Source organism: Diadema antillarum, unplaced genomic scaffold (assembly GCF_040938485.1).
Source record: "Diadema antillarum isolate AM-2024a unplaced genomic scaffold, OU_Dant_1.0 seq00000461_RagTag, whole genome shotgun sequence".
Taxonomy (NCBI): domain Eukaryota; kingdom Metazoa; phylum Echinodermata; class Echinoidea; order Diadematoida; family Diadematidae; genus Diadema; species Diadema antillarum.
This window is the reverse complement of record NW_027271432.1, coordinates 188,509-215,980: the sequence shown is the minus strand read 5'-3', so window position 1 is coordinate 215,980 and position 27,472 is coordinate 188,509. Positions and strand designations below refer to the sequence as shown.

The 27,472-nt window shown below is 38.2% G+C and overlaps 1 protein-coding gene across 1 annotated transcript in view; it reads left to right on the top strand.

Moving 5' to 3' along the window:
* The window catches only part of LOC139733128 (methionine synthase-like), a gene marked incomplete at its 3' end in the record, with an annotated part of 224,478 nt that overhangs the window by 8,532 nt on the left and 188,474 nt on the right, over positions 1–27,472 (top strand). The window contains 1 exon segment of the mRNA XM_071643969.1: positions 25,318–25,407. Within this exon segment, the coding sequence (XP_071500070.1) occupies positions 25,318–25,407 (90 nt within the window).

The following is a 27,472-nucleotide window of genomic DNA, read 5'->3' as shown; positions in this document are numbered from 1 at the left end:
CCCAGATAACTACCTTCCGGAGAACTACCCCCTTGATAACTACCCCCCCCCCCCCCCCCCCCCCCGATAACTACCACCAACATTACTACCACCCGGAAAATTACGCCGCGGATAACTACCACCCCCGGATAACTACCACCCGGAAAACTCCCCCCTCCCCCCGAAAAAAATCCCCCGGATAACTATAGGGCTTATACCCCCTGGTTGAATACCACCCTCACTGTGAAAGACGTTAGCAGCTGTAGCCACGTTCTTCGACATTTTGTGTGCATTTTGTGCGATATAACACATTCATGTACTAGTATATCATTATCATATACATCTCTAATAAAGCCTACTTTTATGTTAACCTACATCTACATTCTGTGTAGGTCCTATATGTACGCACACGTGTGTTTCACGCACTGAAAAATGATGATCGTTGAGTTGCTGCAGGGAAGAATTATGTCAGGATTGGTTATTGGTTATTGTTTATTTTTTATTGGTTACTCCAGGGTTCTGTTGGGGGCCCGTTTGATATTTTTTTTTGTCTGTTTATGTAACTAAGCGGTAAAGTATTGCGCAAATATTGCATTGGTTATCATTGTTATGCATTAGATACACAACTTCATTTTCTTTCAAACCTGCTGTGTCTTCACTGTCATCGGCCAGTGCAAAACTTGAAGCATCAAGCATGTTGGCAAGACCTGAAGAATCTGGCTTACATCCACTGGCCTTAAACTGAATGATGATAAATCTTCAGTTGTTTTTTATTGGTTTAAAGAATTATATGTTAAGTAACGTGGATCATTAATGATGTTTTATCCATATCGATCCTGTCTGTAGCACTTTTTTGTATACAGTACTTCATCAAAAGCAGCCCGAAACTTAGGTGTAATAGTTGATCACAAAATCTCATTTCGAAGTCATAAAACTCAAGTTCAGCAGAATGTTAGATATGAGTTGGGTAATATAAATTTCATAAGATTTCTTTTTTATTTTGGTCAGAATATGCAGCTGATATCAACTGCAGGCTTTCAAGTGATCCTACTTTTCCTACTTTTTCCTACTTTTTTGCTCAAATTCCTACTTTTTCCTACTTTTTCCTACTTTTTTGGTGAAAAATTTCGCCAAAAAAAATGTGCAAGGCTACTTGAATATTTGATATTCAGAAATGATGAGTAGACTGTAGTTACAGATGCTTACTGGTGGGGAGAGCCTCTATCTTAAACATGAAAGAGGGATAACACAAACCAATCAACCACAAGACTGCTGTCAGCCTCAGCTTTTGCTCCTGTGTAGACGTGATTGATCCCACTGATATTGCAGCCTAGGACTTGGAGCAGTGCTCAACCAGCCCTCATCATCACTCAAAATTACCAGGTAAGCTTGCCATATACGGTACTTAAAAGTAGAATTTGACGTGTGAATTCCAAAGAATACAACTGAGGGAAAAATGCCATCTACAGCCAGTTTTGATGAATGTAGAGTTCAAGCATATCATGTCTCATGCATGTGCTGGTATTCAAATCCTCAGAAACCAGAAATTTCCTTTGCTTAAATATGATTTACCACGTCAATTGTAAAAGTCTTATTAAAACAAGAAATAACACCTTCAGATCCCCTTTGCCTGAAATCCTTCAATAATATATTATGTTTTGATAATAATTAACAATGATTGCAATTTGACAAACTTCATATGAAAGTAAGTTTTTCACCACAGAAACTAGATATAGTTGATGTGAGGATGAGTAATGCCCAAGAAAGCATGGATTGGTAGGGACCCATTTGCGTGAAACTTGCATATTACTGAGGCTAAATCAAAAGCACTCGGGTTATATCAGTTTGATCTTTTGGGAAGAGTTCAAGAAAAGAAAATGTAAGTTGCCAAATCTGTCAAAAGATAAAACTTTGAAGACTTATGAGGTTTAACATGAGACAATGACTTGTGATATCCATTTGAATCACGGGCAGGTGGTAGATACAAGTTAACGACTAGTAGAAATCTTCCTCAATTCATCTGTAGTTAAACAGCTGAGGAAGGTTAGTTGCTGAAAAATCAGATGAACAAGAAGAAATGTTTAATTAACAGATCCCACAAATTGTTAACAAGGAGTGAGAACAACAGTAAATACTTAGCCATCTTGAAAGATTTTAGACTAATAGGAGAGCAGAAATCTCTTTATGGACAGTCTTAAAAGTTGATGGCTTGTTACATCTTACAAGTATTGTTTGAGGTGTTGAATTGTATCATAGGTAAGACATACATTACCTCGAAGAACTTAGAAGAAAGTAGGAAATGGAGGAACTTCATGGAAAACAAACACAAAAACAATATTTCAGTATTGTTTAAAGATTGATTGAAGTTGTAACCATGGGACATTGAAGACCACTTCCTTAAAACACTTACAGAACTATCAGAAATATATAGAGAGAAAAGCCATCTAAAGCATACCTGAAAAAAAACCCAAACAATCAGGAAAGATAATGTATATTCCACAATTAAGATCAAGTATGTGAATGTTTTAAATTGAACCACCAAGAACAGTTTGTTAAGTTTGGATGAAACAACTTGCAGAAAAATTAGAAACCATGACGTCTTTTTATTCCATAGATCTTGCAAATTTTAGTTAAGGCTGAACATATTTTTATCACCCAGCTAGTTTGAACAAGATGCGAGAAAATGGTAGAACTGAAATCCCTTATAAGTGGTTAAAGTGTGATCGATCTTTTGAAGTGGCATACCCAAAATATTGAACTATTTGAAAGAGTCTTGGTAAAATGTGAGACAGGGAAACTTCTTGAAGAAGAAAAAAGTGAATGGAAGGATATGTATGCCAATTGTGTCAACATACAAAACTGTAAGGTGAAGGTCAAAACCAAAAGAACATTGGAGAGTATCAAAATTGAAAGGGCACAAATACACTGTATTTAAGGGGGGATGAGAACTGCATGGTAAATTTACAGATCATCTAGAGTGTATTTGCTCTCAAATGGCCAACAAAGTTTGTTAATTGCAATTTGCTGAGAAATCAGAGAAGCTAGCAAGGACTTAAATGATAATGACAGTCACTGTTTATTCCCCAGATCCTGCAAAGAGTAGTTTATAAAATTGACAAGCTAAAATACTGAGCCACCAAAATATCTGGAGAATGAAAAGCAGAATCTCAACCTTGTAAAATTTCAAAGGCTGAAGGATATAATATTCTCAAAATTATATGAAGAAGTTTGATTTCAAGAATATTGAATGAGCTTAAAAGTGCCTGGAATAATATTGCAAAATGGAGAAACTTCCTAAAAAGATCAAATAGCTGTATGTGTATTCTACAAAAAGGGTCATGATGAGCTGAAAAGAAATTGAATGTAAAGAACTATTAACTATCTGCAGTGAATTTGGCAAAGATTGCAAACAGTAGACAGTCATTGGAAAGTACAGAATGATAAGTTTTTATCATTCTTTCTAAATTAACAAATGTAAGTTCATTCAAAAAAATGAAAACTGATGTATTTGTTATCCACAGAAAATTATCAAAAAATAGAGTAATTTTTGCTACCTATAAAGTCAGTAAGACTACAGACAAAAAGAAACAAAAAGCAGAAGTACATAGCTCCTCACATTTTGTAAAGTGGAGTCATTTGGTTATATTAGTCTTCTGTTACTCTACATGTGACAATACTACATTTCCCTGATCGATACTGAAATGTAAAGTATTTGCTTTCTCTCTCTCTCTCTCGCTCTCTTTGGATGTTTTGTGTTCTATTGGTTAAAGTGTTTCAGATTGAGCTTGCCTTATGTTTCCATCTATATCATATGATTATTCCATGATAAGCTGTATCACTGGAAATTCTGTGGTGGACACTGTGCCATAAACTCACAGTATTTGAGTGTGTAGATTTGTAGTGGGCCAGGATTTGCAAAATAAAGATGTTAATGCATTGGTAGATATAATTTCACTTTGTAAGACCTCACTGTCATGAGACAACCCATTCTTCATGCATGTCTTGCCAGAAATTTACGATAACACATACTCTCAGAGACTAATACTGACCGCTACATATAAGTAGTTTAAATTATCCTGTTATTTTAAAATGTTTGAACACATGTTACGTGCTTACATGTATTTGAAATTGGAAGATCTCTTGAAAAGTTAGTCTATTGCTTATCTCATGGTCATTTAGCTGGAACTTGAAAGCATACTAACCTTGTCTTAAGCATCACTTGAAAAGCTTTGTCAAACATCCTTATTTACAGTTTTCTTCACACTTTGAAATGAAACGTATCTTCACAACTTCAAATGAATGTAGATAAAAACTGTCATCTTTTTTTAAAATTGCTTTTGTCAAATATCCTCATTTCCCATTTTTTTCACATTTTGAAATGAAACACATATCTTCACAATTTCAAAACATTCAAATGAATGTAGATAAAAGATGTCATCTTTTAGTTATGGAAGTGTATAACCTATACCTCTGGCATTAGTGTATAACTTTCACATCATGGAATGTTTATGACATACTAGTATTTTATGGGATGATATTTGACCGTGCATCACAAAACCAACAATAAGTCGCATGCACTGATTTTGTGTCAGGACTGAAAATAGGTGATATGAGCCAACCCAGCCAATCTTGAGTTTTTCATTTTTTCTGAAAGAGCAAGTCTTCTTCTATATCATACTTAAGTTTGGGATCATGAAACGAAAAGGAAATTGTGTTTTTAGCCATTTTTTTATCTGGAATACCTTTGGGCAGAATAGTGTGTTTAGGTGTTTCTCATAGAGTCCTCTTTTCATTTCTTAAAAACCCTGTCCATACTCTTAACTTTCAATTCCAATAACTTTAGATAGGATGATGCTACATTGAAAATTGGCATTGATCATCTACAGAATGTGTTAATAAAGCATGAACAGCTTGATCTAATAATCTCTTCATTGTTGTTGTTCTGTTCATTTCATTTTTCATATCATTTCTTTATTGTCCAAATTATGTATAAAAACATGACATGGAAATTTGATTTTGTCACACATTCATAACACATATTGACCAGAGATGAATAACAAATTACATTACATATGAAACTTCAAATGAATACTCAAAATATTCAGGGAACTAAACATACATCACGACACAGACTGAATAGCGTCATGTGTTGAACGTGCAAAGAGGGGAAAACTAGATATATTTGTGTACATACACACAAAACTATGGAAGAGTCAATTGCTGCAAGAGGTATATATAACCACAAATTCTGAAACACCTTACTTTATATGATCCATCCCAACATCATAATCCATAAATTATAACACATATTGCACATATTCCTTACACCTCTCCCCCCCCCCCCCCCCCCCCCGTACACACAGCTAAAACCTGCTTCCTTTCACTGATGCCCTGACATGCCTGATGTGCACAATCGAACAGCTATTGCACATTAACATACAAAAAAAAAAAAAAATCCATACATACATATTACATCATTATGAATCAAATGTGTTTTTTTCCAATATACTGTGAGGGATCACAGGATATTTCCATAACAAATTGAAAAAAAATATATGTTTCTGTTAATACTTCATTTCAGATACCATAAAAACCATTTTTGCTTTTAGACTTAAACTCAGAGGCACAAAATGAACTCATCGGGTGATTTCATAACAAACTATACGTTCAGAACATCCACAGAAAATTATCAAAAAATAGAGTAATTTTTGCTACCTATAAAGTCGGTAAGACTACAGACAATAAGAAACATTGGTTAACATCCTGTTATTTGTTCCATTCATTGCAGAGCTAGCACGGCTTGATAACAATTGATTAAGCGCTTGAAAAGATGTGATACTTCAGAGCCCTTTTCTCAGTATTGTAGTAAGTTATCAAGATTTATATTGCCTGTACGGTTGAACATGCATTTGTGTTTGTTTCCTGACATTGTTCGAACAAATGTCTGCCTTTGTTGTATTTTTCAGGCTCTCCCAGGAGCAGAAGTGAGGCTGAGGCAGCAGGGTTGTGAGTACAAATTAAGATTTACATGTAACATCAGGAGTTCTGGTGAGTATCGACGAAAACTACTCCAAAAACTCTTCACATGTCCTGATTTATTCCTACTTTTTTCTCTAATGTCCTACTTTTTCCCTCGCATGTCCTACTTTTTCCTACTTTTTTAGAGATTCTGTTCCTACTTTATTCCTACTTTTTTACATTATCCCACCTGAAAGCCTGCAACTGCATAAATCCGTACTGGGGGGGGGGGGGGGGGATGATCGGCGATAGTCACCATTACCACGATTACAAGCCCATAACCGGACCGGCGCAGCGTTTTTTTTTTTTTTGGGGGGGAGGGGGAGGAGCACACACAATTTACAGGAATCAAATGTCCCACTCTTTTGCATGATATATAAAGTGGGAGGGAAGTGGCAGCAAAAATATGAAGTCTTTTTGTTTTTCTTTTTGTTTGTTTTTTGTTACTGTTTCTCTTGTCTTTTGTTTTTCTTTCTTCTTGACTGAAAGGCAATTTTGACCCCCACCCTTTCAAAAACGTAGCGCAGCCCTGAATAATGCCCAAATGTATTCAATAAAATGGTAACATTCCTTTTATGTAATAAAATTATGTAATAATCAGAATAAATATTTTCCTGCAGCTATTGTATTTTTGAATTTTCTTGATTTAAGTCAATAAAACAATCATCCCAGGGGCATCGTTCCATTTTAATGATGGTGAGTGGGGGAGGGACTTGGAGTTGGGATATCTGTGCGAGGGAGTGGGGGAGCGTGTGGGAGGGGGGAAGATTTTGCATTTTCAGACCTGAAATTCAGTGATCTGTTGCACACTTTTGGTGAAATTTTGAATTTTTTTCCTATCAAAAAACAAGTAAGCAAAAGAAATATTCATAGATAATTGAATGACCAAATCGTGGTATCTCAGCTCGTGCTTCGCCTGTGCGACATCACTGTGAAGGCCTACTAAATAGTGGGGCCTATCAACGGCGTAGCCAGGATATGATCATTAGGGGGAGCGGTTAGATGCGAGGGAGCGAACGGAGCGAGGGGTGTTTCCCCGGTTACAGCTCGTTATTCCAAAGGTTCGTTATTCCGAAGGCTCTTTATTCCTAAGATTCGTTATTCCGAAGGTTCATTGTTCTGAATTGCATTTTAGGATTAACCAATCTTCGGAATAACGAACCTTCGGAATAACGCCACAAATTTTTGGATTAACGAACCCTTTTTTCATTTTCGGATTAACGAACCTGTAGGTATAGGGAATTTGCGTGTTTCGGATGGACGACCCTTCGGAATAACGAACCTTCGGAATAGCGAACCTTCGGAATAACGAACAACACCTGTTTCCCCTCCCATGGTGAGAACTTTTGGCATTTTGATGTTGGAAATGGTGTATTTTCTTTGCGTGTTTTATCGACTTGAAACAGTCCCAATGGTTAAGGTGGCAGTACATTTTGATGTAGATTATTATTGAACAATTTTGCCCGTAGAATTGTATGATTTAATAAACTTTTGTATTAATTACAGGCTTTCAAGTGATCCTACTTTTCCTACTTTTTCCTACTTTTTTACTGCTGTTCCTACTTTTTCCTACTTTTTTAGTGAAAAACGCCGAAAAAAGAAAAATGTGCAAGGCTACTTGAATAGTTGATATTCAGAAATGATGAGTAGACTCTAGTTGCAGATGCTTACTGGTGGGGATAGCCTCTATCTTCAACATGAAAGAGGGATAACACAAACCAGTCAACCACAAGACTGCTGCCAGCCTCAGCTTTTGCTCCTGTGTAGATGTGATTGATCCCACTGATATTGCAGCCTAGGACTTGGAGCAGTGCTCAACCAGCTCTCATCATTGCTCAAAATTACCAGGTAAGCTTGACATATACTTAAAAGTAGAATTTGACATGTGACTTCCAAAGAATACAACTGAGGGAAAATGCCACCTACAGCCAGTTTTAATGAATGTAGAGTTCAAGCATATCATGTCTCATGCATGTACTGGCATGCAAATCCTCAGAAACCAGAAATTTCCTTTGCTAAAATATGATTTACCATGTCAATTGTAAAGGTCATATTAAAACAAGAAATAACACCTTCAGATCCCCTTTGCCTGAAATTTGTTTTGATAATAATTAATAATGATTGCAATATGACAAACTTAAAATGAAAGGAAGTTTTCCACCACAGAAACTAGATCTGGTTAATGTGAGGATGAGTAATGCCCAAGAAAGCATGGATTGGTAGGGACCCATTTGCATGAAACTTGCATATTACTGAGGCTAAATCAAAAGCACTCGGGTTATATCAGTTTGATCGTTTGGTAAGAGTTCGAGAAAAGAAAATGTAAGTTGCCAAATCTGTCAAAAGATAAAACTTTGAAAACTTAAATGAGGTTTAACATGAGACATGTGACTTGTGATATCCATTTGAATCATGGGCAGGTGGTAGATATGACTACTAGAAATCTTCCTTAATTCATCTGATGTTAAAGGGATAGTACAGTTTTGGTAGAGATGAAAATTGGGCTTTAACTTTTTTGCGAGATACCAAGAAAACACATGAAATAGTACAGAGGACACCATTTTAAGTGGAATTTAAAGTTTATTTTATAAAAATCGGGTTTGGAATAGCTGAAACATCCAAAAACAAAGTAAAACAAAACGATCGTAATAAAATGTGGGTCCCACACTTTATTAGTATCGCTCTGTTTTGGATATCTTGGCCATTTCAAAACCAATTGCATCAAATAAACATTGAATCCCTCTTGGAATTATACATGCTCTTTCATATTTCAGAAGAAGTTTCTCACCATCTCACCAAAAAATTATACAAACCTGATGTTAAGTCTCAACCAAAACTATACGATCCCTTTAAACAGCTGAGGAAGGTTAGTTGCTGAAAAATCAGATGAACAAGAAGAAATGTTTAATTAACAGATCCCACAAATTGTTAACAAGGAGTGAGAACAACAGTATTAATTACTTAGCCATCTTGAAAAATAAAGACAAGTAGGAGAGCAGAAACTTCTTTTTGGACAATCTTAAAAGTTGATGTCTTGTTACATCTTTCACATTGTTAAAGATGTTGAATTGTATCATAGGTAAGACATACATCACCTCGAAGAACTTAAAAGAAAGTAGGAAATGCAGGAACTTCATGGAAATCAAACACAAAAACAATCTTTCAGTATTGTTTAAAGATTGATTGAAGTTGAAACCATGGGACGTTGAAGTCCACTTCCTGAAGACACTTACAAAACTATCCGAGATTTATAGAGAGAAAAACCATCTAAAGCATACTTGAAAAAACCCAAACAATCAGGAAAGATAATGAATGTATATTCCACAAATAAGATCAAGTGTGTGAATGTTTTAAATTGAACCGCCAAGAGCAGTTTGTTATAGTTTGGGGGAAACAACTTGCAGAAAAATTAGAAGCCATTACGTCTTTTTATTCCATAGATCTTCAAATTTTAGTTAAGGCTGAACATCTTTTAATTACCCAGCTAGTTTGAACAAGATGCAAAAAAAAAAAAAAAAATGGTAGAACAGAAATCCCTTATAAGTGGTTAAAGTGTGATGGATCATTTGAAGTGACATACCCAAAATATTGAACCATTTGAAAGAGTCTTGGTAAAATATGAGACAGGGAAACTTCTTAAAGAAGAAAAAAGTGAATGGATGGATGTGTATGCCAATTGTGTTAACATATAAAACTTAAGTTGAAGGTGAAAACCAAAAGAACAATGGAGAGTATCAAAATTGAAAGGGCACAAATACACTGTATTTAAGGGGGGGGGGGGATGAGAACTGCTTGGTAAATTTACAGATCATCTAGAGTGTATTTGCACTCAAATGGCCAAAAAAGTTTGTTAATTGGAATTTGCTGAGAAATCAGAGAAGCTAGCAAGGACTTGAATAATAATGACAGTCACTGTTTATTCCCCAGATCTTGCAAAGAGTAGTTTATAAAATTGACAAGCTGAAATACTGAGCCACCTAAATATCTGGAGAATGAAAAGCAGAATCTCAACCTTGTAAAATTTCAAAGGCTGAAGGATATAATATTCTCAAAATTATATGAAGAAGTTTGATTTCAAGAATGCTGAATGAGCTTAAAAGTGCCTGGAATAACATTGCAAAATGGAGAAACTTCCTGAAAGATCAAATAGCTGTATGTGTATTCCACAAAAAGGGTCATTATGAGCTGAAAAGAAGTTGAATGTAAAGAATTATTATCTGCAATGAATTTGGCAAAGATTGCAAACAGTAGACAGTCATTGGAAAGTACAGAATGATAAGTTTCTACCATTCTTTTGAAATTAACAGATGTAAGTTCATTCAAGAATACATGGAATCTAGCATCTACAGAACACCAAAGAAATGAAAACTGATTTATGAAAATTATCAAAAAATAGAGTCACTTTTGCTACCTATAAAGTCGCTAAGACTACAGACAATAAGAAACAAAAAGCAGATCTACATACATGCTCCTCACATTTTGTAAAGTGGAGTCATTTGGTTATATTAGTCTTCTGTTACTCTACATGTGACAATACTACATGTACATTTCCCTGATTGATACTGAAATGTAAATTATTGCTTTTTTTTTCTCTCTCTCTCATTGGATATTTTGTGTTCTATTGGTTAAAGTGTTTCAAATTGAGCTTGCCTTATGTTTCCATCTTTATCATATGATTATACCGAGATAATCTATATCACTGGAAATTCAGTGGTGGACACTGTGTCATAAACTCACAGTATTTGAGTGTGTAGATTTGTAATGGACCAGGATTTGCAAAATAAAGAGGTTAATGCATTGGTAGATATAATTTCACTTCGTAAGGCCTCACTGTCATGAGACAACCCATTCTTCATGCATGTCTTGATAGAAATGTAATATGATAACACATGTTCTCAGAGACTAATACTGACCGCTACATATAAGTAGTTTGAATTATCCTGTTATTTCAAAATGTTTGAACACATGATACGTGCTTACATGTATTTGAAATTGAAGGTCTTTTGAAAAGTTAGTCTATTGCTTATCTCATCGTCATTTAGCTGGAACTTGAAAGCATGCTAGCCTTGTCTTAAGCATCACTTGAATAGCTTTGTCAAACATCCTGATTTCCAATCTTCGTCACACTTTGAAATGAAACATATCTTCACAACTTCAAATGACTAGATAAAAGTGCCATCTTTTTTTTTAATTGCTTTTGTCAAATATCCTTATTTCCGATCTTTTTCACATTTTGATATGAAACACATATCTTCACAACTTCAAAACATTCAAATCAATGTAGATAAGATGTCATCTTTTAATTATGGAAGTGCATAACGTACCTTTGGCATTAGTGTATAACTTACACATCATGGAATGTTTATGACATATTTTGTGGGATGATACAATGTATGTGACCGTGCATCACAAAACCAACAAAAAGTCGCACGCACTGATTTTGTGTTAGGACTGAAAATAGGTGATATGGGCCAACCCAGCCAATCTTGAGTATTTCATATTTTCTGAAAGAGCAAGTCTTCTTCTATATTATACTTCAGTTTGGGATCATAAAACGAAAAGGAAATTGTGTTTTTAGCAGTTTTTTTCTCGAACATTTTTGGGTAGAATAGTGTGATAAGGTGTTTCTCATAGAGTCCTCTTTTCATTTCTTAAAAACCCTGTCCATACTCCTTAACTTTCAACTCCAATAACTATATGCTACTGCTTTGAAAATTGCGTTAATCATGTACAGAATGTGTTAATATAGCATGTACAGCTTAATCTGATAATCTCTTCATTGTTGTTGCTCCAGTAGTTAACATCCTGTTATTTGTTCCATTCATTGCAGAGCTAGCACGGCTTGATAAAGATTAAGTGCTTGAAAAGATGCTATACTTCAGAGCCCCTTTTCTGAGTTCACATTTTCCAGAGTGTGTGCTTTCATTCCAATATTACGATAGGTTTGGAGAGTCCATTTGAATGGAGTTATACATCATTTTAAAGCTTAAAGTTTGCTCTTTCAGAATCTGCTCTTAACTAAAAATCCATGTCTAGCGACTTTTTGTTGGTGTTGTGATGCAGGGTGACGTACTATTGTATATGGTAGGTGTTCATGTCAATCACAGAATGATGTCTTTTCTATGCAAGTATTGTAGTAAGTTATCAAGATTTATATTGCCTGTACGGTTGAACATGCATTTGTGTTTGCTTCCTGACATTGTTCTAACAAATGTCTGCCTTTGTTGTATTTTTCAGGCTCTCCCAGGAGCAAAAGTGAGGCTGAGGCAGCAGGGTTGTGAGTACAAATTAAGATTTACATGTAACATCAAGAGTTCTGGTAAGTATAGACGAAAACTACTCGAAAAAGCCTGCACATGTCCTGATTTATTCCTATTTTTTTTCTCTTATGTCCTACTTTTCCCCTCTCATGTCCTACTTTTTCCTACTTTTTTAGAGATTCTGTTCCTACTTTATTCCTACTTTTTTACATTATCCCGCTTGAAAGCCTGTAATTATTGCACTGAATATCATGACCGCGACCGAGTCCAAGCGAGGGGGGGGGGGGGGGTGAGAGGGGCTGTTTCCTTTCCCATCGTGAGAACTTTTTGCATTTTGATGTTGCAAATGGTGCAATTTGATGCATTTTTTTTGCGTGTTTTATCGACTTGAAACAGTCCCAATTATAAGGTAGCTGTACATTTTGATGTAGATTATCATTGAACAATTTTGTCTATAAAATTGTATGATTTAATAAACTTTTGTATTAATTATTAGATAATTGCCCTATAATGGGGAATAGCCCTGGAGGTAAGTTGTTCGGGGCTAGCCGTGGGATCGCCCTGGAGGGTACTGTAAAACATGATATATTCCCGGCATGACTTTTTCGCGAATTGGAGCCGACAGCCTTTTTTGCGGCATGAAATTTTCGCGAACTGCCTCTAGCATTCAATGCATATAGTGTAGACAAGAACTTTCGCGTGCATTTTAATTTCACGAATCTTGGCGCTCGCGAAATTCGCGAAATTAAAATGCACGCTAAAATTCCTCGTTTTACAGTAATTGCACTGGGAAAGTTGAAGATTGCAGTGGTAATTCCCCAGGGTAGTATTAATTATCGGGTAGTAGTTGTTATACCAGGGGTACTAATGCGGGTAGTAGTTATCCCGATTGTGGTACAACCAGAACCTTCGTCATTTGTCGGTGTTAGACAATGTGTTGTCACAGAAACAGTATTTTTAGAAAAAAAAGGGGGGAGGGGGAGGGGGGGAGGGGGGGGAGGTAGTTATCCGAGGGGTAGTTATCTGGGGGTAGTTATCCAGGGGGTAGTTATCCAGGGGGTAGTTATCCGGGGGGTAGTTATCCAGGGGGTAGCTGTCCGGGGGGGGGGGGGGGGGGGTACAATGTAGTTATCCAGGGGGTAGCTATCCGGGGGGTAATTATCCAGGGGGTAGTTATGGGGGGGGGGGGTAGTTATCCAGGAGGTAGATATCTGGGGGGTAGTTATCCTAGGGGTAGTTATCCAGGGGTAGTCATCCTGGGGGTGATTATCCGTGGGGTAGTTGTCCTGAGGGGGAATTGCCCAGAGGGGTGATTGCCCTAGGAGGGTAGTTGTCCTCGGGGGTAATTGCCCTGGAGGGTAATTGCCCTAGGGGGGTAGTTGCCCTAGGGGCGAATTGTCCTGGGGGGTAATTATCCCAATGGTAGTTATCCGGAGGGTGGTTTTCCAGAGGGTACTGTTCCTAGACCCGGAAAAGACAGCTGTTCCGGGGGGGAAAATCGATGGATAGTCAGGTCGCTTAATGTCAAAATTTGGGCTTACCGTTACAGGATGGATAAAAGCACCAAATTTGGAGAGGTGATCCCCTAGGACCTACTCATTGATATTAGAGTAGGAGCCCTCTGGAATTTTTTTGATTTTGGAGGTGAAAATGCTGAATTTCAATATTTCTCTATATTTATGATAGATATATACTGTATAGAATTGCATAACTATAAGGGAATATGATAACATATACGTAGGTTCAGATCTTTTGTGAATTGTTATACCCCCGCCAAACGAAGTTTGAAGGGGGTACTAGTATATAGGAATCAGCGGATGGTCGGGCGGGCGGTCGGGCGGTCGGTCCATTGCAAATCTTGCGTTGCGAACTACTTCCTCAGTTTTCAACCGATTCCCATAAAACTTGGCACAGATGTGTGCTTTGGGTTGTAGATGTGCAAGACGTATTTTTTGACAGTACCCAAAAGTACGTTGCCATGGTAACGGCATATTATGGGCAAAAATGGGTACAAATCTTGCATCGCGAACTCCTCCCACAGTTTTTGATCAATTTTTATGAAATTAGGTACAGATGTTCATCTGAATATGTTAATGTGCAAGACACATATTTCCGCAGTGGCAAAAAGTGCGTTGCCATGGTAACGGCATGTTATCGGTAAAATATAGGGCAAAATGCTTCATGGCAAAACTGCTTCATCAGTGTTCTTCCAATTTTCATGGAATTCATATTGAATGTTTGTCTTAGGATATAGGTCAGCATGACACATTTCTTGACAGTGACAAAAAGTATGTTGCCATGGTAACAGCTCACATATTATGAGCCAAAATGATGGAAAATTTTGTGTTGCAAACTACTTCCTCAGTTTTTGCCCAATTTCCATGAAACTTGGTACAGATGTGTGCCTTTGGTTGTAGATGTGCAAGACGCATTTTTTGACAGTACCCGAAAGTACGTTGCCATGGTAACGGCATATTAATGGCAGAAGATCAAGGAAAGATCTTGCGGATTTAACTACTTCTTCAGTTTTTTGACCAAAGCTTATGAAATGTGGCACACACCTTGATCTTGGTGGGAAGATGTGGAAGACATATTTTTCGGACGTGTCGGAAGCTGCGTTGCCATGGTAACGGCATATAAATGGCAGAAGATCAAGGAAAGATCTTGCAGATTGAACTACTTCCTCTGTATTCGACTGAAGCTCATGAAATGTGGCACACACATTGGTCTTGGTGGGAAGATGTGCAAGACATATTTTTTGGACGTGTCGGAAGCTGCATTGCCATGGTAACGGCATATTAATGGCGGAAGATCAAGGAAAGATCTTGTGGATTGAACTACTTCCTCAGTTTTTGACAAAAGCTTATGAAATGTGGCACACACAATAGTCTTGGTGGGAAGATGTGCAAGACATATTTTTCGGACGTGTCGGAAGCTGCGTTGCCATGGTAACGGCATTTAAATGGCAGAAGATCAAGGAAAGATCATTCCTTGGGTAAGACTGTCGTCACGGGGCGGGGGTATTAATCACCATCAGTGATATTTCTAGTTTTATATGGATTGAAAACATAAACCTAAACGTGAGACCATGATCAACATCAAAACCAGTTGAAACATGGAATTGGTGGAATTAATTACCAGTCAAATATGATATACATATATTATACACCGATGAGAGATATGTATACAGTTTAAATAGACAAAAAATAGTTTCTGACATTTTAAGCGGTTTTCCTACTCAGTGGCGGATCCAGGTGGGGGCGCACCGGGGCGCGCCCCCTTGTATTTTTTGTCAAAACAAAAGAAATAAAAAGAAAAAATAGAGGGGGATCGCGTACCCCCCCCCCCATTTAATTTTGTAAAGGTGCCCCCTCCCCCTTACAGAATTCCTGGATCTGCCCCTGCTTCTCCCATACTCTGAGACTCCTTTTTCACTGGAATTATTTTGCAGTGCAGTAGAATTTGCTTGTGGATACAGTGCATTCCTGTTATATCGAACGCGGTAATAATTTTCGTTGCAACGAAGTAAACAACCAGGTCCCAGAGCTATCATCTGTATCTTTCTATACTTAACTGTTTGGTTATAACGAAATTCCGATATTACAGGGGGAAAAGAAACTGCCGGTCCCGACGACGTTTGTTATAACGGGGGTGCATTGTACAGTAGTCTTTTGGAAGCATTATTTTGACTCCCATCATAATTCTAGCAAGCTCTAAATTCCATGAAATTGGATGGTCATCGAATAATTGATTACCTAAACCACGAACAATTTCTTGTTGTGAGCATGGAAAGTCGTGCTGAGATAAGATTTGTTTATCCAGAAACAGTCACATTATAAAGACAGACATCTTAGAAACCACTGGTGAGGATGTTAGACTACATTCAGCTACTGCTTTCTTCTTTTGCCACCGATTATACGTGTCTCAGCAACCGAAAACTTCCCTTCTGAGATTCGATGGTTGAGCTGTATCTTTTACCAGGAATTTCACTGATTATTATATCAGATGAGTACAGAAAGATATACACAATGTCTTGTCATAGGTGTGCTGGCCATAATCTATTTTGTGTTTACAGATGTTTAAAGTTTTGTGGGCTGAGGGAGGTTTGTTTTGCAGACTGTTTCATTATACGAAAGAAACTAGATGACTGGCATAGTCGCTTTACAAGAAAATGTATAATGTCTGTTTTCCAGAGGATTACCTTTATCATGTACACGGTGTTTCTGCTGTAACATCCCAAGGCATCATAAAATGTACATACCTATAAAGATCAATTTTCACCAGAGAATGTCTTTGCTGCCAGATACATGACAATATTACTCCAATCCACCTTTAAAAGTGAAATGATTTAATGGAATTCAAATGTTTATACGATAATTGGATTAAATTCCAATACTTTTGCTTTTCAGACTGTGATCAGTCGTGATGGTTATTAAGTGGTATCGTTGTGTGATTTGCTAGCAAGACACTGCTGAACCCTTAAAGTGCCCCTTAAAGAGTTCAAGGGCAAGTGGTGACAAGACAGATCCCTACAAGTCACTCCTGTCGAATGCCGAACAGTTCCGAGCCATTGATGCTGTTCCAGTTGAACTTTGTTTTGGGAGCAAAGAAAGTGTTGAAAGCTTTGTTGAACACTCAGCTCAATGTCACAGATCTTACCATTTGAAATTATTCTAAATTGGAGAAGGCAAGGAAAAAGAGAGTTTACACCCCAAATAAAGATCAGAAAAGGTCCACTAAGCGCAGAGCATTAATTGTTAAAAAATGTTTCTTCTGTGAGAAAGGAGCAGAGGGTGGAGGGTGTCCTCCATGAAGTGTCAACATTTGACGCTGATAAAAATATCCAGGACATGATCGCAGAGCTCAATGACACCTTACTATGGCCAGAAATAGTTGGAGCAGATATAATTGCAATGAAAGCAAAATATCATTTGACCTGTCTAATCAAGCTCAGAAATCACTATCAAAGTCACACTCGCAAGGCAGGTCAGACGCCAGAAAATATATAGATATAGATGAGAGGGTTCCTACTCTAACATTGTTTCATGGTCCTCAAGGAATCCGCGTGCCGAATTTTAACCTTTTATCGGCAGTGCAAGAGCAAAACGAAAAAGAAAGCACTCAAAGGAACAAGCGAGCAACACTTTTTAAGGGGGTCGCGCCCCTTTTGCCCTATTCCCCAGGAGTTCAGATACTTATATTATGCAAAAAAAAAAAAAAAAATGGAAACAATACTTCGAACACAATGTCCAAATTAAGGTTTTTAGCCAAACCATGAAATAAAAAAATGCAAATATTGTATATAGTGTCATCAAATCACTCATAAAAGCAAGGAGTTTGCCATAAGTGTCGGCCGTTTTGAAAATTTGATTTGTGTGTGTGTTTTGTTAAAAATTCCATGAGGGCTCGTATTTTAATGTATTGTTTAATAGTCAAGGAATCCGTGTTTTATCTGCCGTGTATATAAGCAAAACAGAAAAAAAAAAACATGCAGAAGAACAAGCGAACAACATTTTTTAAGGCGGGTCCCGCCCCTTTTGCCCTACCCCCTACCCCAGCATTTCTGAGACTTTATGTTACACAAGAATGCTCCTACCGCAACGTCCAACTTAAGTTCTAAACCAAGTGTCGGCCATTTTGAAGTTTGATTTGTGTGTGTGTGTGTGTTTTTTTTCCTTGAAAATTCCAGGAGGACTCCCACTCTGATATTGTTTACTAGTCCTCAAGTAATTCGTGCGCTAAATCTGATGCTCAGTTATCCGCGGTGTATAGAGCAAAATGAAAAAAAAAAAAACATGCGAAAGAGCAAGCGAACAACCATTTTTAAGGGGGGGGGGTGCCCCTTCCCTTATGCCTTACCCCTCCCCCAGCAGTTCAGATACTTTACATTAAGCAAGAATATAAACATTGCTCAACTACCGAAATGTCTACATTAAGGTTCTAAACCAAACCAAACCAAACCAAAAAAAATGTAATATTTTGTCATCATATCTCCCATATGACATGAAAAGTGAGGGGTTTGCCAGTTAAGTGTCGGCCATTTTGAAATTTGATCTGTTTAGTGTTTTTCTCAAAAATTCCCGGAGGGCTCCTACTCTAATATTGTTCAATAATCCTCAAGGAATCCGTATGCCAAATTTGATGCTCTTATCCGCCGTGTAACGGTAATTTCACTAAGCGACCTTACTAGGAGTGAATCAACCAGTTTTAACACGTGATTTCTCAGTGGTGCGAATATCTTTCAGTTAGTCACATTAAAAATCTGTTTCAGGAGACATTTCCCTCTGCTTTGACACCTTTTTGATATGATTTTCTTAATTCAAATCTCGCGTTCTTTGTCCTTTAAGGAAAGTTTTTGGGCAATGGGGTCAAAGGTCAAGGGAAAATGCTAAACATTCACTTTCCCTTCATATCTTGGAAATGGCTCAAGGTGTCTTCATGAAACTTAATACTGGTACTATGCATATGCTGCCTGACAATGCTTCTCTGAAAAATTTTGGGGTCAAAGGTCAGGATGAAATGATGGAATTCTATAATACTGAAATTACACTATTTTCTCCTACCTTGGAAATAACTCAAAGCATTCACAAAAATAAACTAGCTATAATATATACATTACTGCATAATAACAGTTATGTAGGGAAAGATTTGGACCATGGGTCAAAGGTCTTGTGAAAACATTAAAATGTCACCATTTTCCCATATTTTGAAAATAGCTGTAAGTATTGTCATGAAAATTGGATGTTACAAGTTGTGATTATTTGAAGACTAGCAGCACCCGTGGAAATCCACGGGTCTGAGGGCCTCATATTTTTTCAATTCATTCGTATTTATTTTGCCCTGTCTTTATTAGGTAAAAAGAAAGAACTTCCCATTTTTTTTTGTCAAGCCCATCGGAGTTGCAGGGAGACTAAGGGATCGCCTGCGGCGTCTGTCCGTCCATAACGCTACAAAAGCTCTAATAACTTTCTACTGAGGACATAAATTTCAATCAAACTTTGAGGGAGGAGTGGTTATACAAAGTTACACATTTTACCAAACATAAAGGTCACCTCAAGCTCAAAGGTCACAGACAGGGGTCAATGAACTTCAGGGCCCAATGTTCAGTTTTTCCGGCACATTTTGATTATAGCTGTGTTCAGACGGAGACGGTTTTGGTCGGAGTAACTTCGGAAGAAGGGTCGGAGGAAGCTTGGTTGGAGGAAGGTCGGAGGAAAGGTCGGAGTAGTGCCTGTTTGAACAAGGTCGTGGTAACTTCCTCCGGTCGGGGGAACTTACCACGACCTCTTCCTCCAACCAAGATACTCCTGAGTTTTTCAGGAGTATCTTGCTACCACGACTACCAAGTAGCTGGTCGGAGTAAATTGCCCATGCGGACAATCCCTCAGAGTATCTATGACCTTAGAAACCTTATACGACCTAGGTTAAACTTCCAGAGTCAAATGCGAGTACACGTGTGCGTGCAGTACAATTTTAACCTAGTCGATCACAACGGAGAAGCTAGTGCTCAGAAATTCTCATCAACAAGAATGGAGAGGATAAATGCCGCTGGTAAAAAACAATGGTATGGTCAACTCGCGCCGCGCTACCACTTCCGGAAGTTACACCGACCCTCCACTGTGATCCCCACGAAGTCCGTGGTAAATTGGTTGGAGTTTCTTCCCACGACTCATGTGGACACAGGGTCGTGGTAAGATAAGCATAAATTTGAATTCTGATTGCTGCGCCATAAAATTTTACTCGGTCTAGAGATACATCTGAACATGGCCAGTGGCTCATAACTTTTGATGTATATGTCCGTTTGTTACCAAACTTGAATGGTAGACGTCCCTTGGGGAGTTGAAGGTCACCACAAGGTCAAAGGTCACAGGGGTCAACGAACTTTTAGGGCCCAATATGAAGTTTTTACGGTGCGTTTCGATTATGGCTCATAACTTTAGATGTATATGTCCGTTTGTTACCAAACTTGGATGGTAGATGTCCCTTGGGAAGTTGAAGGTCACCAGAAGGTCAAAGGTCACAGACTGAGGTCAACACACTTTACGGGCCCAATGTGGAGTTTTTATGGCGTGTTCCGATTATGATTCATAACTTTTGATGTATATGTCCGTTTGTGACCAAACTTGGATGGTAGATGTACCTTGGAGGGTTGAAGGTCATCACAAGGTCAAAGACTGGGGTCAATGAACTTTTAGGGCCCAATGTGAAGTTTTTACGGTGTGTTTCGATTATGGTTCATAACTTTTGATCCCTATGTCCGTTTGTGACCAAACTTGGATGGTAGATGTACCTTGGGGAATTGAAGGCCATGACAAAGTCAAAGGTCACATAGAGGGGTCAACAAACTTTTAGGGCCCAATGTTAAGTTTTTATGGCGCGTTTCAATTATGGCTCATAACTTTTTATCTATAATTTGTCCGTTTGTGACCAAACTTGGCTGGTAAATGTCCCTTGGGGAGTTGAAGGTCACCGCAAGGTCAAAGGTCATAGGCGGGGTCAATGAACTTCCGGGATTTAATAAAACTTTCATTTCTTCTATGCGAATGGGCGAGACACATTTTGGCTCTTGCCTTGTTTTTTTTGTTTGTTTTTTTTTTTGCCCAGATTCTTCACATTTAATCCCCCCCCCCCTGCATATCTCCCCCTCACCTATGCCAATTGCCCTTAGTCTCCCCACCTGTTTAAAAAAGAAAATACATGAGTCTTCAATCTCTGGCCGCCACAGACACACATCTTTTCTCTTCATTCAAAAGCATGAAAGTAGCTTACATTGTATGTCATGATTCATATTTCTTTTACCACATTTTCATTAAAAATAAAATGATTTTCCCACCCAATGCAATCCCATCTAAGTGAGTTGTCGTCCGTTCCTAATGTTGCACAGTACACTTGTTTGATCTCTCATTACACACATTTATAAACACACACACACAGACCTTTTCGGTTCATTAAAAAGATGCAAATTGGTTTTATCATCATTTATTTCTTTTCCCATGTTTTTATTTGAAAAAAAAACGTCTGTGCCCCTTCCACCCGATGACAATCTCATCTGAGGGTTATGACTTGTTCCTGAAATGCATTTGATGGATCATTCATCGTTTTTCCTCTCTCTCTCTCTCTCTTTCTTTCTGATGTTCTTTAATTCCCTCTCGAGAACATGTGTCTACCATAGACAAAATCAGACTTTTCATTAAACCACCCGGTCATGTGACTCGGACTTTTGTTGTAATTTTTTTTACTTCATTTTTATATATTTCATATTTGTTATGTTTTCATCATTAAAATTGTGGTGTTTGTGTGTGTGTGTGTGTGTTTATAGAATTGTCACTGGAAACATGCACTAACTGTTCCACTGTTCAGTTGTACAGGATATATGTAAGTAGAGTGTGAGAGAAGGTGAGAGAGGGAGAGGAAGAGAGAGAGCTAGACATATTTCCAGAGAATGTTTTCTTTCCTCTTTCTCTGTCTTTCTTTTTTTTTTCTGATAACATTGTTTTTTTTCCCCTTTCGAGTACACGTGTCTGCATCGACGAAATAAGGCCTTTCAGAAAATGACCTGACAATCTGACTCGGATTGTCACTGTTTTTTGTTTTTTACTTCAAATAATTTTTATTTATTTTTTCAATTTCTTTATTGTCCCCGCCAAACGAGTTCGAGCAGGGGACTATGAAACGGGCTCCGTACGTGTGTGTGTCCGTGTGTCCGTGTGTCCTTCTGTCCGTCTGTCCGTCGTAGCGTCCGTCCGTCTGTCTGTGCGTCCGTGTGTGATCAAAATGTTCAATTTGCTACTTCTCTGTCATTTATGAGCCAATTTTGATTCTGTTTGCTTTATATGATAGCACTACATGGGAGCTTTGAAACTTCTACACAGAATTTCAGTTGTGACCTTTGACCTTGACCTTTGACCTATATTGTACATTTTGCTTCAAAATGCTACTCCTTCGCCATTTCTAACCCGATTTCGATTCCGTTTGCTTTATGTGATGGCACTAGGTGAGGGCTTCAAAACTTCTACACAGAATTTTGACCTTTGACTTCTTTGACCTTTGACCTTGATTTTTGACCTATATTGTACATTGGCTACAAAATGCTACTCCTTCGCCATTTCTAACCCGATTTCGATTCCGTTTGCTTTATGTGATGGCACTAGGTGAGGGCTTCAAAACTTTTACACAGAATTTTGACCTTTGACTTCTTTGACCTTTGACCTTGATTTTTGACCTATATTGTACATTTTGCTACAAAATGCTACTCCTTCGCCATTTCTAACCCGATTTTGATTCCGTTTGCTTTATGTGATGGCACTAGGTGAGGGCTTCAAAACTGCTACACAGAATTTTGACTTTTGACTTCTTTGACCTTTGACCTTGATTTTTGACCTATATTGTACATTGGCTACAAAATGCTCCTCCTTTGCCATTTCTAACCCGATTTCAATTCCGTTTTCTTTATGTGATGGCACTAGGTGAGGGCTTCAAAACTTCTACACAGAATTTTGACCTTTGACTTCTTTGACCTTTGACCTTGATTTTTGACCTATATTGTACATTGGCTACAAAATGCTACTCCTTCGCCATTTCTCACCCGATTTCGATTCCGTTTGCTTTTTGTGATGGCACTAGGTGAGGGCTTCAAAACTTCTACACAGAATTTTGACCCTTGACTTCTTTGACCTTTGACCTTGATTTTTGACCTATATTGTACATTGGCTACAAAATGCTACTCCTTCGCCATTTCTAACCCGATTTCGATTCCGTTTGCTTTTTGTGATGGCACTAGGTGAGGGTTTCAAAACTTCTACACAGAATTTTGACTTTTGACTTCTTTGACCTTTGACCTTGATTTTTGACCTATATTGTACATTGGCTACAAAATGCTACTCCTTCGCCATTTCTTACCCGATTTCGATTCCGTTTGCTTTTTGTGATGGCACTAGGTGAGGGCTTCAAAACTTTTACACAGAATTTTGACCTTTGACTTCTTTGACCTTTGACCTTGATTTTTTACCGATATTGTACATTTTGCTACAAAATGCTACTGCCGGCGGGGACATATTTTACGCACCGCGTAATTTCTATTTTTCCTTGTTTTACTAATTTTCGTGTTTTGATTTGTATTGTCATTTTTTTCTTTGTCCCCCCCTTTTTGTGGAGGAATAGGGCCGAGAGGGATTGGATGTGCATTAAAAAAAAAAAGAGAGAACAAAAGTTTTTCATAGGGAGGAATAATTATTTTTGGGAAGGGAAGGTAAAAAATGTTAATTCGTCCATGAAAGATAGCCGACGTGTGATACATGGAGTCGTCTCACACCTCCCTGGTGTACATTCATACAATGTTACTGTATACAGTATCCATCCGGAGCACACAGGCGAATCGCCGAGTAAAATCTCGCAGGTCTGAGATCATGCGTACACAGACAGCTGTACTGACCAACACCACGACTTTACGGCATGCCCGTCTCTACAGCATCCTCGCATTTAGTGAAGAATTTTGTGGATTTGTTTAAATTTGATAAAATACCAATGCTTAGATTCGCGATTCATGTCCAGTATACAGCAACTTTCCAACCGGCTGACCCAGGCTGCTCGTTCCACATACAGTACGCAGCAATAAGGCTTACAAAGTATTGTGTACACTAATGGACTCGTCTGTTCGGATTATGCGGCGATGTGATCATTATTGCAATCCTTTTCATAAAAGGCAAACACATAATAGCCATACAGCAGTCTGTGTACAATGATATCTGATGTGAGAGTAAACTCAATGGTTCCCCTGAGGTGCTGTTGTGCGAAATAAAATACAGCATACGTAGCTTCCCGTGTACCGAGAACATCTATCATGACATGCAATGCAACACAGATAGAATACATACAGGCCACTCTCTGCGATAATGAGATTAAAATCTCTTTGCCCGTACCCATGCATAGTGCGTGTATCCATTGTCTCCGCGAGCGATCAGGTGGGCGAGCGAGAGAGAAAAGCCGAAAGCCCAACCACAGAACTCTACGCATACAAACGTATGTGGCCTATTGTGTAGAGTTCTGTGTGTGCGACCTGAGCCTGCGAGCTGGTGCGAGCTGTATAAGACACCAAGTGTCGCATGGCCCAGATCTATTTCGTCATTTCGTAACATGTTCATTTCGTTAGGAAATGACAACATTTCGAAACGAAATGACTGATTCGTAACAAATGGGCCATGCGACACTTGGTGCCCCATAGAGCTCTCACTTTTTCTTTCCGCTCTCGATGTCGACACGGAGGCGGAGGGCGGACGAAACCTGGTCGACCGAATAGAAGAAACCCTGCCTACAGCACCGGTCTCGGGAACCCGGAGCCAACGGCTTTGGAGGAGATAGCTCTACAAAAAAACCACGGGAAGGCATGGGGCCTATGCTCTCGTGATTACTTATACAGAAAGTTGTTGGCCATTGAGTCAAAGGGCAAGGGTCAAATATGTGGTGAAAATACTCCAATTCCCGAATGCATGTACCAGGTACTTGCTCTCTGAAACAACTTCCCATAGGATCCGCATGAAATCTGGTTCAATGAATGTATCAAATCTCAACTCATTTGGGGTTGTGACATCAAACTTTCAAACATGTCATTTCATTTTTGTGCTAAACATGTGAAAGTCTCGTCTCCAGTTGTCAAGATGTATGAAAATGTACAAATAGTGTGCCCATTTCTGCTTTGCCAAACTCGCAACAATTCTGCAACTTTAATACTCAATGCATTTTGTAACTGTGTTGTATGCATCATTTTGGTAGTTTGTAGGGATTCAGTTCATTTTGATTTTGATATTTCTTCAACTAGTTTCTGGTACAAAGTGTTCTTGTTATAACATGACTTTATTGTTTGTACTTGTGAGGATTTTGCATCCTGTTGTTTATCATATCCCATTATAAGCCCAGCAGTCTTTTGTAGCTTTGTCTGGGCTTGACGTGATTCACATGAATCTCTTATTTTCTTATCTGTAATTATGATATATAGTGTGCTCAGTGATACAAGAATATTGTCCATGACTTTAACTTTTCTGAATATGTATGTTAAATCCTCCAGGATTATCTAGATGCTGGTGCTGATTTTGTTGAAACCAACACTTTCAGTGGCACTTCTATTGCTCAAGCAGACTATGGCCTAGAACACATGGTGAGTTGATATTGCCTGCCAATGGGATTACAAAACAAAATGAATTTGCTGTTTGAAGAAATAGTTAGAAAAAAAAAAACTTTGACTAGAAGAGAGATTATCAACTTCACGTCAACCTCGTTTCTTAATCTTTCACTGATATTGCAGGTGATATTACCATACACTACAAGTTTGCACTTTGATTGCCTGCAATTCTTTACTAAATTTCCTACAGTCCAACCTTGATTATCTGGCCCCCTCTTATCTGGATTTCTCTGTTATTTGGATGCCTCCAAGCAGTGAAGACAAAAGAACCAACAAAAAAAAAAGACTCAAAAATTTCATCAGAACTCTTACAAAACTCATGCAATTTTCTCATGATATTCCCTACAGAAACATGGTTTGAATTTTACTTTAAAATGCTTGAATTTCAGGACTATGATTTTAAGTAGGCTACAACACTGCTGTTGTAGGATGTGGGAGAAACAATATTTATGAAGTATGTATGAATGAGTACAAGTACATTGTAGGTTCAAGAGCTGGAGTTCCAACTGGTTCTATTTATTCAAACAGCTGTCAGCTTTCTATGGATGCACAACAGAATTCCACAGGTGCATTTGTGCCTTTGATGATTTGGGTTTGAAGTAGCCATTGTTCCGAGCAATGGGCCGGATGTATAAAACTAGCAATTGCTTCAAGCACAAGCGCGAACTTGTCTAGTAAAAGATCTAGCTCAAGCAATTGCTTATATCCATATGCATAAAATTTTGCTTGTGCTTATAATTTTTCCTTGTCCTGCACAAGCAATTGCTTGCGTTTTCTACAAAAGGGATGTCACGTCTGTGCAAACACAAGAACAAAGGCGGGGTGACAGCATGTATTTGAAAGGGAGTGTGTGTGCGGAAGCATTTCCTGACATAGAAGAGGTATAAAATGACACTCAAAAATACACACAGACAGAGGCACACACACATCTACACACACACACACGTACTGGCTGATTCCAATCACTGCGTAGCCTGGATCTACCAGATCGCACATGGAGAGAGAGGTCTCCTTGCTTTGTACAGATGTCAGACATCCTACCTGTTTCTCATCACATTTTGCGTGCTAACCACCGGACATTCCCGATGTTGAAATGAAAAATTTTCTTACACTACTTGGGAGGAATTTCTTGTAGATTTATACCACTCCTGCATGAGTTTGGTCTTTATTATGCCTCCGCCCGAAGCGTGCCTGAGGCATTAGGTTTTCAGGTTGTCCGTCCGTACGTCTGTACGTCCATCCCCATTTGTTTATGCGATAACTTGAGTAATATTGAGTGGAATTTTACCAAACTTGGTCAAAGTATAAAGTATGATGGGGCAGTTACTTGATCAGATTTTGGGTGAAATCAGCTAGAGGTCAAGGGTCAAAGGTCAATATCAAATCATGAAATTACATCCATTTACGCGATAACTCAAGACTGGATGAAGCAAATTTCACCCAACTTTGTCCAAGGAGGACATGTGATAGGGCAGTTACTTGTTTAGTTTTTTAGTGAAATTGGCCGGAGGTCAAACATCAAAGGTCAAGGTCAAATCCTAAAATTTATCCATTTATGTGATAACTCAAGACTGGATAAAGCAAATTTCGCCAAACTTGGTCCAAGGATGACGTATGGTGGGGCAATTAACTGAGTATTTTTTTTTTTTTAGTGAAATCGGTTAGAGGTCAAAGGCCAAAAGGTCAAAGTCAAATGCTCAAAATTTCACTGTTTCCCCCATACGCATTATGCAATGCCTAAAGGTATTTTCTTGAAACTTAGTATATACATCTACTACCAAGTAAAGATTCTCCAGAGAGTTTCAGGTTATGAGGTCAATGGTCAGATGAAAATGTTAAGATTTCATTTGTTTCTCCATATCTCACAAATGGTTCAACCGTTCAAGTAATCTTCATGGAACTTGGTGCATATGCATGTACTGATTGATGAGGATTATCTAGGGAATTTAGGGGTCAGGGGTCAAAGGTCAAGGTGAACTCCTGAAAATTTTACTATTTCCCTCAAGATTTTGCAATACTTGCAAGATTTTCCTTAAAACTC